General features: G+C 47.7%; 1 protein-coding gene across 1 annotated transcript; it reads right to left on the bottom strand.

Moving 5' to 3' along the window:
• Positions 1-5,725: 5,725 nt before the first annotated feature.
• On the bottom strand, positions 5,726-16,726 carry si:dkey-154p10.3 (zinc finger protein 467). The gene is made up of 7 exons (XM_036519577.1): positions 16,513-16,726; positions 15,721-16,432; positions 14,941-15,037; positions 14,313-14,528; positions 11,570-11,703; positions 7,736-7,859; positions 5,726-6,772 (listed from the first exon to the last, which is right to left on the bottom strand). Exons 1-7 carry the CDS (start codon positions 16,639-16,641, stop codon positions 6,517-6,519), a joined length of 1,668 nt encoding a protein of 555 aa, XP_036375470.1. The 5' UTR covers positions 16,642-16,726; the 3' UTR covers positions 5,726-6,516.
• Between the last annotated feature and the right edge of the window lie 937 nt (positions 16,727-17,663).

The raw sequence follows: 17,663 nt of genomic DNA, 5'->3' as shown, positions 1-17,663 counted from the left end.
TGCGCATGCCAACTCAAACAGACAGCACAGTCCTGGTGCATTTCTACGGCGAGGAGCACAGCAGTCAGGATGGAGTGATTAAGAAAAACCGCAGGAACTATTTCCTGCCGTCCTGCATTTCCTGTCCCGAATGTGCATCCCTCACCACAACCGTTCGCCCTCTCTGACTCGACTGACCAGCTTCTGTGTGGACAAAGGCGGTCTTTATCCAGAGGTATTCTTGCGAGTGAAAATGAATTGTTGCCATTACATTGTAATTTGAATGAACCCAAGAGGAAACTATGGTAACACTTTAGAACATGGCACAGTTATTAGTGCTTAATAAAAACATCGATAACTGTATTATACATCATTAACAAATATACTGTTGATGTTTAGTTTAACATTAATAGCTGATAGTAAATATGTTTTTTGCAAGCACTATACATATCAAGTTAAGATAAAGTTTCGATACATTATCACATTCTGGGTACCCTATATTCCTTTCATCGTATGTGAAACAGGTCTTAATATTTTATTAAGCATTTATATATTGCCACGATATTAAAGAGCATCTGAAATACGGTATATTCAATATACCAAGGAAACTCCGATGTCAATGACTCTTTCAAAATTGAATGAAAAAAGCTTCGTTGTCCAACCAAACAATAAGACTGTCCTTCTCACAGAACTATTTTACCAGCAGTGTCAGCATTAGCAGCAAATCAGCATTCCATTCATTTTCTGCTTATTTCCCTTCACTATCATCTTCCTCCTCCTCTCCTGTCAGTATACAGGTAGCTAAATCAGCAAGCAGCTGTCTTTGAGTTCTACACCGGAGACTGCTTTGCTAAGGTATTTCAGCAAGGGAACTGACATGGGCCTGCTTGAAGGCTACGTTCCCATCACCTACCACAAGGGACAAACATGTCTCTGTGACAGCTCTTCTCCACATGTCTCCCTGATGGCACGTCTTAAGATGGGCCCAAGCTCAACTGCAACTGCCTTTTCTCCAGACTAAAGGCCAGTGATTTATCAGACATAGGGAGAGAGAGGGGCCTGTGTTAATGGGATATCTGATACCAGAGCAGCTGAGGCTGTAACTCCAAATAAGCGATGCTGCCTGTGCATTTATGAATCAGGGATAGAGTGCATGGGGGGGGCTTGTAGCCATAAGTTACATTCCACAGTGAGAGGAAGAAGAAGAGAAAGAGAAAACAAAGACAGAGAGAGTGTTAAACAGAGACAGAGAAAGAGAGAGAGAGAGAGAGAGAGAGATGTGCAGTACCACACTGGGCTAAGCAGGAGGAAAAGACAGCAGTTGCTCAGGGGAGAAGGACTTGGTCATAGATCAACCCAGCATCCCTCTGGCCTCACAGAGGGAAAGATTGAGTAGATCAAAGTAAAATGTGAAGAAAAGCTCGGAGGAAGCAGCTTCTTATTACCGCGGTGATGAAACGTGCAATAAATCCCGTCTTTTCTAATCACTTATGGTACAGCTCCAGAGGGAGTCACTTCATGTACCTGCCAGCCCATAAGGTTTCCTCTCCACTGGCTGTGGGCTGGAAAGCAGTTCAAAGGTAGATTATGAAACACCATGAGGAAATGGGATGTAGAAGCAACTAGATTTTAGTCTTCAGTTTAAAAAGGCAGGATAGTGCTTTGCACTTCAACGCGAAGCAATATACAGTATATATAAACACACACACACATAGACACACACACAGGCACACTCAACACACACATAATCATGTCATTTTCATTTTTCCTTACTGACATGCTCATAGAGAAGTTTTGTAATGAATTCATTTTGTGCATTGTTGGCTAACTATAACTATGTAAACCTAACAACTACCAAAAGAGAAGAAAATGATACGATTGTATGAAATGGGAGCCATAAGAAATGCAAAAGTTTACAGCTCTTACTGCCATTTGCTCTGCCGGTTTCTATTTAAGCATAAGCAGCACTTTAAGGATAGGCTCCCTCTCTCTCTCTCCGGCGCGTGCTGTTAAGAGTTGCGGGCTTGTTGCCGTGGCGTCCTTGCGCGTAGCCGTCTGTGTCGGCTCTGCGTGTCAGTACCTCTCACGCACCCCTTCAGGGAAGCGATTTATGGCGAGCTCGAAAACCCGCCAAGCGCCTAGATGAAGTTCACAAATCACTTCTGTATCCTGGGCTCACTCCTGCTCAGCATCTAAACGCTGTCACCGCCGAAAATATGCTTTTCGTTCCATCACGACGCTCACAAATTCTGGCAGTGTAATACTGGTGGTTTGTAGTTTTACAAATAATCCAACAGTATGAGGCGAAATGACTGTCTTTTTATGTTCGGCTCCATGTCAGCCAACAAAAGCTCTGCAGCTTGAAGCTCCAAGCCACTTCCACAAACCACTGTTCCACAGTATGTTATAAAACAGTCTAATAATAATGAATGCTTGTAGTGTACCTTCTAATTTTCCCCTTCTGTTGAAATTCCTTAAGAAAGAGAACATCTGCCCCTATTCCTCCCACTCATAGTTATTGCGGTCCAATGGCTGCATGCATTAATGTTTGAATAAATGCATGGACTGTGTTTATATAGTGCCTTTCATTCCTTTCAAGGATCTGAAAGCATCCTACAGCGAGAGGGGGAGTGGGAGGAGGGGCGACTACAAACCACCTGGTCCGGCCAGCAAGTAGTCCCACCGATCTGACCGTCCCCTCCTCCTCTTGAATTTTTTTTCTAGAAAATTCCCCTAATTCAACTGCCTGCTGCTGGAAGGAGACAGATGGGTACCCCCCTTTGAGTCAGGCTCTGCTCAAGGTTTCTTCCTTCCAACAAGGGAGTTCTTGCTTGCCGCTCTCGCTGTAGCCTTGTTCTTGGGAGGGCCAGGCCCAGGATCTCCGCAAAGCTGCTTTGTGACAAACTCCCTTTGTGAAAAAAAAGCGCTACACAAATAAAATTGTCGCCGCAGCCTTTTGAGCGCCTCTGAGCCAGGCAAGTGGCGAGGTTCTCAGAAGCCGGGGAGATTTACTGCCAGGTTCCCGCAGAGTTCCAGGAAAGAGCTCGCAGCCTTTCAGTGCAGGAGACAATGGCTCTGGGAATCAACACCGGGTCTGGGCTACGTCTGCGAATCTGCGACGTGACCTTCGGGAACATCTTTTCCTCAGCCATTTCTGCAGAATGTACCATCAGGGAGCATAAGTACAACCGGGGTTGCATTCTATAATAGATTGTAATGCATTTTTGATGAGCAGCAGGAAAGGTAGTTGTGGTCCAAGGTATTGTGGTGCGCTTCTTAATGATTCATGCACAACCCTTTAATGTCTGCAGGATACACTTATCCCTATTTGGATTGGATGCAACCTGATGAAAGTCCAAAAGTATTGCGTACACCAGGCCTCCAAATGGGAGCAAAACACACTACTAGAAAGGATCCTCTTTACAGGCTGGTGCAGTTTCAGGCCATCAGACAGGAGAGCCTTTCTGTACCAATAGCTGGCCGCTCCATTATGGGCTGTGATGGAGCCACAGATTTCCCAGACCTAAGAGCAATGCGCAAGAGCTGCTCTGAAACGCTAGAAGTCAATGTCCACACTGCTTCGGGATGAGCTAATGCAACTGTGATATTTTACCACCCATTTCAAGCAAAAATATGGAACTGTTCCAGGGCTGGTGGAGGTGGGGAGGGGGTATAATACGAGTGAGGTGGGGGTTTAGGCATGTTTGTACCTCTACAAATAGGGAATGCACCGCAGGCTCCTCTGCCCTTCACTCCAACTCACTTCAGTTCTCAGACTCAGGACACACACAGTACACAACAGGCAGGCTAGTCAGTTTTCCTGGTGCTGTCAACTCCCAGGCACTGCTTTTGAGCCATGGACGCAAAGTGATAAAGCATGCCTGTTACGTCACTTTGGCTCCAGTCCAGATCGTATAAGCATGGCCTTCCTGTAGTCCTTACAGTCAGCCTTGTTGCCCAGTTTGGTATCCACAGTTTTGACTCCGTCCTAAGTTGCCGGGTGCCTATGACTTTTCCCTCGAAAGGGCCCAGTCATTTTTCATCTGGCCAGCTGCCAGGGAACGCAAACTACTTTGACATCACTGATGGTTTTGGGCCGCGGAGCCTGAGAGAGAAACACACGTGTGACGTATGCTGAACGTTGCAGACTCGCCCTCGGTCCAGCACAAACACTCTCTCTGGCCTAAGATGGCCTGTCTTTAGACAGGCATCCAAGGACAGGCAGCCAACCCCAACAGAGCATTTTCTGACCTACATGCTGCACTCACTGCTCCTCTATTACATGCACAAATCTGTCCTTTCTTTACACAGGGATAGAGCACTAACGGCAGGAAGCTGCAGTAAACCTGTGTGTGTGTGTGTGTGTGTGCCTGCACAAACTGTGTTTTACTTCATACAGTCATACCTCTAGGGCAGCAAAGCTGTGATTAGCATACTCCACAGACAAGACTTATTTAATCCCTGACTAAAACCACACAAATCCAAAAGCTTTATCTTTTACCATATTTCTCTGCCTGTCAGATGCCCCAGCTGTGGTCAGTTTACAATTTCACAGCAATACGTACCCAACATCACACCGACGCCACATGATGACAGATTGATTTTATAACCAGCCTTTCGCCTCACTCATGAAGACAGAGTTTCCGCCTCATTTCTTTCCCCCAGCCCTGACGAGCAGCTTTGGACACGCAGTAATGAGAGGTGTTATAGGCTAATTAATTTCTGCCTGAGCGAGGCCGCCTATCTCAGCTGCCCAGCTGTAAACTTCATAGGGCTAGTAAAACTGGCTGTGGCGAGGCGCAGAGGGAAGTTAACGTGCTGACAGTTCGAGCCGTGCATGAATTGTGGGGTTCAGACCACAGACCATCAAAGTAGGTTTCTGTAGTGTTAAATACGGTGTTTTGGGCTTAATGAAGGACAAATAGCTCCAATCATTATTTTAGCATTACCACACTTAGGAAAGATAATTGGTTATTTTTCAACCTTCCACATTTCTGGTCAGCCAATTTTCCAGTGGCATAATCATTCAATCATTCTTTTATTACACTCATATACTTCAAAATTTATTCAGATCTCAATATGGTTCAGAGCTAAAATGTTTCTTAAGCTGTCAGCACACCTAAATCAACCATAAATATTTCTTCACAAAAATGGTCTAACCAATAAAGTAATTAAAATCTTAGACTAGCAAATTTCTTTCTGGGTGAGGCTGAGTACGCTGGAGTACCAGCACGTTAGAGCATGATATTGAGTGATTTAAAGCACTAAATATCTCAACAAAAGGAGGGAGTTTGTTTTAGAAATATCTGCTATCTGTGTAAAATTCCCATAGCAATTTTGATAAATGGCACATTAATGATAAGACACTTGGGAAATTCTTCTCTGTTAACTTCCTATGTGTGTTTCAATACGTAGTTTATCATCCTGTTACAGTTCCCGACTCAAGGTTGTGTGTACTCTCACACATCACTGACGATGGCTCTATATTTGATTTCATACATGGAAGAGTCATCTTTGTATAAATTTGTCTCATGTGGCTGGCCCAAAATAGAACTTTCATTTGACTCAACTCAGCCAGGAAACAGACATACTTTGAATTTGCATAAAAATCCCTGCTGTATATGGAAGCTCTACTCACTATTCTCCCTTGGCAGTTTTGCTGGAAACCTTTTCAGAAACAAAAGGTTCCTCTACCAAACTGTTCAAGGAATACAATAAAAGAGGAATTCACATGTGTATTTCGGTCGTTTGTGATTTTTTTAATCAGTTTCTAAAGCTTACACACTGAGTATAAAAGGTCCAGTATTTCTTATTAACAAGAACATTGTTCCTAACAACACTGACTCCATTTTGGAACAGAGGAGTGGTAATGCTTACAAGCACACTCAAAACTTACAGCTTGGTGCCTCAGTTGTTCCAGTAATAGTCCAGTTGAACCAATTAGTCACAGATCATACATCGCTGTAAGCAATCTAAGCTGTCCTGAGTATAGCAAATATGTAAGAGGAAACATAATGCTGTTATTTTTCCTGTCAGACAGGGAGTTTCACAGAGTTGTGCAGAACTGAGGGTAATCTTCGAGGAAGGAGTCCACCGGCCAACACCATCAGACAGGGAGGAGATCTGAGTAGTGACAGTCCTGCTGGCCGTGATGTATGGGTTCCTATCTGCGTGTGTGTCTGTGTGTGAATGCTTAAACAATGGGAGACTGAGGCAGAAGAAAGACAGAAACCGCCTTCTCCCTGCAGCTATAATGAGGTTCCCTGAGGTCACATCAGTTTCATAGCTGGAGTCTTGCTGTGCGTAATGTGCATAATGGTAGGTTTGGGTAACCGGGTTTTGGAGTGAGAGGGAGGGAGGCAGAGAGCTAGGGAGAGACCGGGGAACGGAGAGCGCTGCAGGGGTGGAATATGCACAGGCTGAGTAAAGAGCAAGGGGGGTGATCTTGGAGGAACTGCGGTAACGCAGCCTAAGTGGCCTGAATAGGGGGGAGACAGAGCCTTGCTTAGGGGACAGAGAGACAGGACGGGGCCTGCGTCAGGAGCTCGGGGACTCTGAGTGACGCAGGGGCGACAGTCTGAGGGACAGGACGGCGGCGGCGGGCTCGGCGGGGAAAGGGCCGTGGGGGCGGGGCTTGCGGGCCGACGGGAGGGGCGGGCCGGCGGGGTGGTGCTTGCGCAGGTGGCGGAGCAGGAGCTGGCGGTCGGGGGTGGTGTAGCGGCACAGGTGGCAGGGGAAGGACTCGCCCGTGTGGTGCCGGCGCACATGCAGGTCCAGGCTCTTCTTCTGGATGCTGGGGGGGGGGGGGGGGTAAGAGAGAAAAGGGGGAAGGACAGGGAGTCACATGACCCCGGGAGTAACACGCACCTGGCCCAGGGACAGGACAAGAAAAAACACTTACATGCACCTGCTGAAAGATGGGACACTGTGGGCAGCCAAAGTATGTGTGACAGGCATATTACCTGTGGACAGGTGAGCTAATTGTAACGGGAATAACACAGGTATATTGTTTCTGCCCCCAAGAACCACCAAAGGATCACTGTGTTTTTTAATATTCGCTGAGGTTATGATCAGAACAGGGCAAACCGCTGCTAAGGTCACTCGTTCCAGGGCATGAAAGGTATTTAGCTCGAGCGCAGGTGGCAGGGGGGGGTGCAATGTGGAAAGAGTTAATTCTGTGAGGCACAGCAGTTTAATTCCCAGGTGGGACACTGCTGCTGCTACCTTGAGTATGGTACTTAACCTGAATTCTTCAGTTCATACAAAGCTGTGCGGTGTATGCTTATGTGCAGTGGACAATGTGTAAAATGCTATCCAAGTCTCACACTCGACTTATCATAAGTAAATAATGATAAGTGTGTTATCTGCTGTAGGGAGAGAGACAGTGATTTGCTGAGGTGTGCTACCTATAGTACAATGTTGTAACACATATTTACTCAGATAGGTTCTTGCTGACTCATATGAATTACCTGCTGTAGTCACCCTAGATAAGAGCATCTGCTAAGCAAATAAAAATAAGTATGTCATCTACTGTAGGGACAGAGAAGGCCAATGTGTGTTTTCAGCTGTAGGGAGAAAGATGGTGATTGGGTTGGGCATGCTACCTACTGTAGGGAAAGAGGGCAATTTGGTCAGTCGTATTACCTACTATAGAGAGAAAGAAGGTGATTACCTACTGCAGGGAGAGGGACAGTGATTGGCTGAGGTGTGTTACCTGCTGCAGGGAGAGGGACGGTGATTGGCTGAGGTATGTTACCTGCTGTAGGAGCAGAGCTGGCAGCAGTGAGGTTTCTCCTGGGTGTGTGTGCGGGCGTGCCTGCGTAGGGAGCTGCTGTCTATGGAGGCGTACGGACACTGGCTGCACTTGAAGGGCTTCTCTCCTGTAGAGGGACAACACGGCGCTATGGGTGAGCAGGCAGGGGTCAAAGGTCAGAAATGATTCTTACAAAATTCACCCACATAAAAAAACCAAACAATCCCCTCTTGGGCATATGTTGGGATGTTACATGTTGACAGATACAGAATAAAACATCAATCAGGTTGCACACTTGCACAGCCCTACAAGCAAAAGGACAAAAACGTCAAATAAGAACCCATTTTAACTTACGGGGAGCTGTGCAACACTGAGAACAGCTGCCTTCTCTATAATGTTGCTCCTGTTCAACGCTACAAAAGGTTCCCCTGTCTACCCATGGGTCTCTGTGCAAAAAACTGCAGGACTGACTCCAAACTACGCACATAAATGATCTACTTTGCACACCATAAATAGGCTGCAAACAGTGAATGGGCACTGCTACACTGTCACAGCAGTGTTATGAGAACGTTATCTGTTAGCTGGGACTGGCTCTGAGAGGGCCAGAATCCAATATGCTACATCATACATCAACATTCCGGCAGGCCGTAACCCAGCACCGAAACGAGCGGGCTTCCCTGGATCCGGCGCGCCGATATACGGAGTAATGGGGGAGAACTTTAATGAACGTCATTAAATAAAACTCCCAGGAACACTGCCTTGGTCTTCAGCAACGCATGATGTCACCCCCCCTGCCGTTGCCATGGACACAGCCCTATTACATTCACTCCACAGTGTGTGAGAATTCTGTCTCTGAGCCCCCCCCTACCCCCCCCCCCCCCCCCCCCACCACCCGACACCCCCCCATGCTGAAATCCTTCACTTTGTGAAAGAGGAACAAACAGTCTTTGCCTGTCGGAGGGCCTCCTCAGTCTCTGAAATTAACAGCCCTGTCACTTGCACGGCCAGTGTTTTTCTCCTCCTCTTCGTGCTTTGGCTCTCCGGTGCGGATTTCCTTAGTGAAGCGTCTGAGGATATCTGGACTGCCTTTTTATTGCACTCCTGAACTTCGTCTTCATCGATGTGCTATTGCCCTGCGGTGTTCTGGTGGAGCCTTTTCGCGTTATGAGGTGGACAGCATCAGAATAAAGCTTTTTAGCCCTTCTTGGGGTTAGACGCCATCTGCCGTGTTACTGGTTGGCAGAGAACACACCATACCGACATTTGCTTTTTGTCATTGAGCAGAGGCTTTTATCCAGAGTGAATTACACAGCGCTAATACAAAGTGTGTCTCATAAAATAGCATGAAACACTATACAAACAAGACACATCTAGCCATGTTCAAACCTGTTTCAGTGTGTCAAACCCAGTACTGAGATCACCAGTGCACACTTGGGTCAACACGTATGGGTGCAATCTGTTGTACACAAACAACAACATACCACATAAAGAGCATACTGTGTAACAAAACTACACATAACAATACCTATATACGGCACTGGTTTCTGAGAGGTATAACCACAGTGAGTCATTTATTACAAACATGATATGTGCCACCTAACCTCACTGGAAAAAAACAGAATTTGGAAACTGTCAAATGGCCACACAATAAATGCCCAAATTAACAGCATTTTCACTTTCTTCCTTATCTTCTTCTCCATTTAGTTAACTGCCACATCTGCTCACTATAGCCTACTGCGAGTCACTTCCTGCCTTTGGCAGAAAACAGTTTGTGGCCATTTTGGTTGTGCATGAATGCTAGCAAGCTAGCTAACTAAGCTTCCAGAGGAAGAATAATTATTGTTAATATAGCAATACCCTCAGAAGGCCACAAAATATTTCTATATTACTTTATCATATCCGATTTAACAGCACCAGCTTTTATGTTAACTCACAACATGTAGTAAGGTCAACGACCTAGCCAATGAGTCAGCTAACAGCCCCCTGGCTGAAAAGAGAACTAGCTAGCTAGATCGCAATCCAGGTGACTCACCATTTAAGCCTTTATGTTCTCTTCAGATGGTAAAATGAAAAAAAAGAAATGAGGACCAAGTTTCACTAAGAATTATGGAAGCACTGAGTAGGTTTTGCTTGGAACCATGCAGTCTGTGTGCAGTGGCCCAGGTTGTTAATGTAACTCGGTATCATTTTATATTAATAATTTTAATAGCAGACGAATCTTTAAAAGTGTTTCTACTGATTTAGAATAAGTGCTTTAGTGATTTAGAATAATGGGTAAGTAGCTTGCCATTTTTGTACACTGAAGGCCTTTTTTGTGTTGATCATATAGAACAGCAACACACAGATTACTTCTGTTCTGCCAATTGCCTGTGTTCCTTTAAACTACTTATGCTCTCCTAATGGGCAGTGCGTTGCATAGCCCTTGGAGCAGTAGACTCCAACGGGTCATGGCACCAGTCCCCAGGGCAATACTGCTGTTGTGCAACTAAGACAACTCTACTGCGATCGTACCAGTGCAATGCTGTGCTTTGACAGCAGTATGTGTGGATAAGGGTGTGTGCTACGCAAATAAACAATAACCAATAACAGTGGTTTGTTTGGTTCAGCCAAGATGGCACGCTTAAACTGATGGTTAAGGGTCTGTTGGCAATTCAAAGCTGCTGACACTGCACTGCTGTAATACCTTGGAGCTTAAGTTAAAGCTACTGTTGGATGTAGTTTTGGGTTACCTGTGACAACAGAGGTCAATGCTTTAAGAGAGGTGTCATCTATAGAATGGGACTTTAAGTGCGTTACCTCCCTGCAGCAGCCTCTAAGAGATACAGGGGAATTACCCATGTAGCTATAATGGGGTAGAATTACCTGAAAGCATATGCCTCTGGATACCTTTGCATGGCACTTTGGGTCACTTTACCTGTGTGCAATTACCTGGGAGGGCTGGGGTTATGTGGGGATTACCTGGAAGGGGAAACCTGTACAGAGTTGTCAGCTGTATGCACACTGACTGCCTGCAAGTGCAGCCGTGAGAGAGGGCAGTCTGAGGATATGTTTGGGCACAGACACGCCCGAGTGAGTACATGAGTGTGAGGTGAATCTGCATGGAGATCACCTGCCAGATTCCAGCTGCCAAGGCAGTCACCCAACCTAGTCCAGTATGTTACGCCCCAACCAATCACAGAGGACAAAGGCTTGGGTGTGTGGGGAGTAATTGGTCTCAGGGGAGGGGCCGGTGCAGCTCTATTTTGGAGTTGCCAGTTGGATGTTATGCTCGTCTCACCATGACAGCCACTGTACTCACACAGGAGTGCCAGGGCGTAGCGAATGCAATCATCTGACACACTCACGCGCCAACTGCAGGTCATCTGATGTTGAGGACCCCCCCCGCTCAAAATGTGTCAGGACTTGTGTGTAGTAACAGGTATGTGAAGTAGAAGATGGACATAACCAGGTATGTGTTTGAAACCTGTAATAAGAGATGTGGATGACACACCTGAACGGGTATCACCTGTACAGAATGTTCTAGCACTGGCAGAGCTGCAGTGGACTACCTGTTTAACACACACATATTGATACTGCTTCTCTAGCACAGCACCCATGTATTTATTACCCGTGTGAACCTGGAGGTGCTGTGTCACACCTGTATGGATTCCCCATGTGGCACTCCTCTAAGGACAATACCTGTCTAGTGTAACACAACTGTATGGATTATCTGCGTGACACACCTGTATGGATATCACCTGATTAGCGTAGCCCACCTTTACTGTATGGCTTACTTGCGAGAAATGCCTGTACGGCTATTACCTGGTTAGCGTAGCCCACCTTTACTGTGCGGATTACCTGTGTGAACCCGGAGGTGCTGCACCAATGAAGCCTTCAGGCGGGTACTGTAGTGGCAGTGTGGGCACAGGTAAGGCTTGTCCCCCTGGTGGATGCCCATGTGTCTGCGCATGGTCAGCTTTGTGGAGAACTTCCTGTTGGGAACGAAAGAGACTCTGAAACACCAGCTGACCATAAATGACCCCATTAATCTGACGCTGGTGTACAGTTCCAGATCTGCAAAGCCACATTTCATCTGAACGTTAATGAAAAAGAAAGTGATTTACAAGGAATGAAACAATGACAGACCATTAAGAAACAGGAAGGAGGACGCTGCAGCAGTGCTCTCCGAGTGCTGGTTCTGTTTCCCTAGATGGCAGCTTGCATTGAGCCTCTTAGCTTAATTACTCCTCCAGCATTACAGCACAGCCAGCTCGCTTGCTCACTGTCCATTTACCAAGGGAAAGCCAGCCTGGGACAGCAGTCACTTCGCAGCGATGACAGGTCAGCGCAGACCTGGGGACACAAAGGGTGCCGCTTCACGCAGTCTAGACGCTGCCCTTTGTATAAAGTGTAAACTAACCCCACTCCTCCTCTGTAACCCTTCACCTTTCTCAGGTAGCCGCGGTGGTGGCACGGATGGATGGACTCCTTCAGGTCATATTTCCACCACCCCACGGAGCTGTAGCATCACTCTAAAGGTTCCAGAACTGACATTTGCGCTGTGTATAGCGTTTGTGTAATATCAGACCTATCTATGCTGCGTTATGCTTAAAACTGTGTAGTAACATAGCGTAAAGGTAACATTCAATATAGAAATTGAGAATTACTATAACTGCTTCCTCGGAACTGACACTTGCAGTTTGCTTCAAATGGAACCGTCCGCATCGTTACACAATCAAAAAATGAAGGCCTGTCCCTTACAACCGCGCAGACTCGTTTCAGTCTCGTGCTGTTTTTAATGAGCTGTCCGCCGCCGACACGGAGCTGTAGGAGGGCGCAGGTAACGGAGCACTGTTAATCAGGGATTAGCGATTAGCATACCTCACCTGTCTGTCATTACAAATTATCATCTGCACCATTAATGGTCAGCTGCAGTTTCCTGCTGCGCAAGGGCAAACCCTGCCCAGAGTCCAGCCGGTACGTAATGTACATCAGATTGCAGCCATTCAGAGCCATCCTTCTTTTCGCTCTCCTCCTGATGAGGGACTCTCAGCTGCTGCATTTGCATACAGATGGCTAACATGATGAACTCGGGTGTGATTGTTCAGAATCCCTTAATCTACTTGTAAATAAACACAGCAAATGGAAAGGCCCACGCGACTGTTTCCCCTCTGGCTTTCTAGCCATTTACCAATCGCAGGTGAATTGACCGACGACGGCCGCCCAATCAGAGCTCAACGAGGGCGTCGGTCATTATGTCAGCTGCACGAGGCATTTGCAACCCATTCAAAAGCAACGGCCGCTGCGCGTTCACCCAAGGTCGTTAGACGTAGGAATGGTAACCCCCCTTTTGATAATGGGGTGTTGCCCATTATCCCAGACTGGACCACACGGCAGACGCCCGATTGGACCAGAGGAAGCACAGGGAGTGCGGTTGTGAGGACTGCGCGGGAAGCTGTTGTTACAACCCCCCGGGAGAGAACTTTACCCAAACTGCTCCGGCACAAATGCAGCTGGATAAACAGACTGGAGAATCTGTGCAATCACTGCAAAATTCCCTGGATAGGGAATCCACGTTGCGCAATAAATGGTGGCCCACAAAACAGGCTTCTGTTTATTTACTCCACTTTCAGCGAGCCCGTGTCTTGGCCCCCTAGGACCTGACCTCTGGCTCCGTTGATAGTGGCATGCAATTACATAACTGTACTGCTAACCTGGCCAAGCTGATATAATTAGATCTGAAGCACCCAATTAAAATGAGGGTGTGTATGTGTGTCTGTCAGTGGGCTTCCCGCAATAGGTCTTCCGATGAAACTACCATTTGCTCCTTATGAGAAGCTGATAAGAGTATTCCAGGGACCCGGGTTCAACTCTGCCTTCTTTCAACACAAATAAATTTAGCGAGGGGTTAATCCAACTTTTACAAAGGAAGTGTGACATCATCGCTGTGGAACTTGGAATGTTTTGGAAAGGCATCAACTCTGCCTCGCGTTTTTGCCCCCTCCATGGCCCCTGAACATCAGCCTACTTCTGACCTCTAATGGCAGAAAACAAAATTGCATGCTAGTCTCTCAGCCCAATAAAGGCTGTTCAGAGGTTGCATTTATATTTACATTTATTCATTGGGCAGATGCTTTTATCCAAAGTGACTTACAAGTGAGGTAGAGTACCACACAAGCAAAAAAAAAAAAACACTGCACTATTAATGGAACTTGACCTCTACACACCAAAATCATACATTGCTTTGTATGTCAGGTGATTATGAGCTAAAATATATGTAAAATACTTTTATCCTCTTCCCTTTTAGCCATCTCCCTACTGCTTTTAATGCAATTCCTTTTGACACTGAAATAATAAAAAAATAATATTTTGTTTAGAATTGGACGAGCGTTTACAATTCTGCATAGAATTGGACGAATGTGAAACGTGTTGAGAGTAATTCGTTTCATAACCAGTGTTAAATTACTTAACCTACCCAGCAAGTTTACTTTGAGAGAAACCATGTAACAAAAAAACCTGCCGTGATGGTGGGCAGTCCATCGCTGAGGATGAATTAATAAAGCAATGATTAGGGATAAATGGTAACCAGTGACTGACGTACCTGTCACACAAGGAGCAGCAGAACTCCTTTCGGCCCCGGGTCCTCCCTGTGCCGCGGGGCTCCTCCCCCTCCGTGCATCTCCCTCCGGCTCCTCCCTGCAGGCCTCCCCTCATCTTCCTCCTCGCCCTTCTCTTCCTGTGGCCCCGCCTATCCTCCGCACCTGTCTCCGTGGCCTGGATGTGGAGGGGGTCGGACAGCGCCTCTGTGCGAGACTTCCTGTGTGAGGGAGAGTGAGGGGTGGAGTTTTCGAAGGCGACTTTTTTGGAGGGCAGTGGCCTCCACGCTTTGGTCAGGTCGACTCACATCAATGCAGTGTGCCCAAGTTGTCCTCGACCACAAGCTCAACGGAAAATGCTCCTGCAGCACCCTGATCCCCTCTACAACCTCTGGACCTGATTCAATCCAACCCTTCATCTACGCCCACGGGTTAATCACTACTGGCAACTAACTGGCAGTTTATCCCCCATAAATACATCACTACAAATCCTGGAGATCTACCACTGACATTTAACCACCTCAACCACACACCATCTTCATAACCACTGAAAATCTGTGGAATTCTCTAGACTGGAAAATCAGCTGGGCAGCGGTATAGCATTTGCTCCAGCTGCAGAACAGAGATGCATACATGTTGCAGGGCTTGTGCTGGTCCAAATGGGCTTGCTGGTCATCTGTATGTTTGTGCTGGGAGATCATGTGCTTGTGGACCTCATCCCAGGACTCGTCTGCAGGAGAAGAGAGAGAAAAAGAGCATAGCTGAGCTTAATGCTCCCATGATTAAAAATGTAGGATCATAGGGACAGCAACACAATTATACAGCCACGAAAGCTCTGTCATATAATGTATGTTTAGCAGACAGCAAAGGCAGTAACAGAGCCTGCACACTGCTTTAGTGTTCATAAACTGTCATTTGGGTTCATTTAAAAGAGCCTTCACACTCCTGAGAAATGTACTGCCTACCGCCAAGTGTGTATATAGCCACTAAAAGTCCTAAAGGATTAAAGTCTGCCAACTCTTATTACTTGTAAATTTCACATTTATTGCTTTGTGAAGTACAGGTCCTCATCATCCCAACAGTTCTGATGAAAATCCATTCTTAACAAAAGCAGTCTCCAAAGTAAACATTAGTATGGTCTTCAGTGTTTTTCTAGTACTGTGTCAATTCTATGCTGTGCATATAAAAAGCCTTGATTGTAGATTGATGACCGAGTTGTTAAAGTGGGCTAAATGAAAAGACTGAGTGTGAATAAAGAGAAGCAGACCAGTGAATTTCTGTGAGAGCAACAGTAAATTGAGAAGCACAGAGCATGTGTGTTGAACTCAAAGCAATGACAATGTCATTTCTTCTAAGGGAGACTGCCCACGTCACATGACCATGATGACAGGTCATGCGACAGAGGCGCCGCACCTGTGAAGCCGCAGTGGAGGCACTTAAAGCCCCCCTGGACGTGGCAGCGGGTGTGCAGTTCCCTCTCCTGCTCTGACTGGCACCAGTCCGGGCTGGAGGCACACCGTGTCTCCGCCTCGCCACGCCTGGCGTGCCGCTGCTGGTGGGCATCACGGGTGCTGGCGCTCCGGAACGTCCGGGGGCACTCCTGGCACCGATGGGGCCTGCCACCGCGCCTCTTCCCGTGACCCCTCCAGTGACGCTCCATCTCCGGCCAGGCCTCCACCGCCCAGCCGCAGCGGGGGCACCTGAACCGCCGCTCGCCGTCGTGACACTTCAGGTGCACCTCCAGGAGGCTCCGGGAGGCCAGGTCCACATGGCACAGGATGCAGGACAGCGCCTTGGCGCCGGACGGCTTTTGCACATCCGCGAGAGCCGGGCGGGGCAATTTCTCTTCCAGGGGGGCGTCCTCCTGCCCCCGGGGTGCAGAGGCAGGCCTGGGCTCCAGGGTCCTGGCCCGGGGGAGGCACTTGATGCTGGAGATCCTGCATAGCCCCAGCGACATGAGGTGGGCCGACTGGGCCATCTCGTCGTCTTGGGTCTCAGAGCCGACCGACTCCATGGGACAGGAGAGGGGGCCGGGCAGCTCGACCGGACTGGTGTCCTCCAATCGGAACTCGGCTGCCTCCTCTCCTGTTCCGCCCTCCCCCTCTTCTTCAAACAGGGTGCTTACCTGGAGGGGGACAAATGAGTCAGTGCTGTTCCCTTCAGGCCTTGCCAACTGCTGCGCTTTCCAGAGAAACCCGAACTTACCTCACAGGTGTGCGCAACGCTGAGGCCGGCATCAGAGTTGGAGCCCAGGCCCATGTCACATGACTGGGGGCTGATGTTGTGCAGCATGCCGTACATGGGCAGCAGGAAGGACATGCGCTCCAGGCCCATGTGGTCTTCGCTGTCCTTCACAGCTGAGCGCAGGTCATCCTCCAGGTCGTAGGGGGAGCTGTTGCCATCCAGCTCCTCCTCCACAACTCCCACCTCCACATCCAGGCTCTCCTCCACGTCCTTCCCCAGACAGGACAGCGCACGGCAGGCATGTCCCAGGTCATGTCTTTCTGCCACATGCGTGCTGATCCTGGCCTTCAGGCTGCTGGTGAACTGGCACACACGACAGCGGTACACTTCCACCAGAAAGGCCTCGACCAGGGTGGACACCCGTGCCTCTATGCCCTCTGCAGTGCTGCAGTACAGCCTGGAGGTGGCGCTCTCCTCCGAGAGACGCAGTGTCACGGGTTGGATGTCCTGGTAAGCATCCTTCAGGGGGCTCATCCTAAATCTGAGGGGAGGTAAAAACATATGGGTAGTGCAGTACCTGGGGTAACTTCACTGAGCCGGTGAAGAGGAATATTGCCAGTGGTACCAACTGAATGTGAAGTTTGGCTAGAAGTTGTGGAATACTTCAGTACTTGCTCTTGATGCTGTCCCTGTTTGGCTCCTGGAGTGTTCACAACCACAAACAGAGAATGTGAACACTCACTTGGTCATGGTTTAAATGGAACTGGTTTACCCTATGGGTTTTTTATGCCATGCATGCAGGATTAGAGCTCACAAGAAAGGGGGCACTGCTGGAACTTCACCCATGTCACTCTTGGTCCCCCTGAGGAGGACTAGTTAAAGCTCCCTTGTATATTAAATGCTTTTGGATGCAATATAATGAAAACATGGCACTGAATCATACCCAGGACTGGGCACTATCCAATTACACTGCCATAAAAGTTTTCAGCTTTACATGGTAGGGGCCAACCACCACTGGTCACTCTTCACATTACTTGACATCATGGTAACAGGAAGATACAAGAAAAGCACTGTCATGCACATGTGTGTGGAATATATATATATAGTGGATGTGTAAGTATGTCCGTCACATTGAAGCTTTACTAACATTTAATATTGATCACATCGTTGTT

This window comes from Megalops cyprinoides, chromosome 24 (assembly GCF_013368585.1).
Source record: "Megalops cyprinoides isolate fMegCyp1 chromosome 24, fMegCyp1.pri, whole genome shotgun sequence".
NCBI classification, from domain to species: Eukaryota; Metazoa; Chordata; class Actinopteri; order Elopiformes; family Megalopidae; genus Megalops; species Megalops cyprinoides.
Note: the sequence above shows the minus strand (reverse complement) of the source record. Positions and strands in the feature narration are given on the sequence as shown.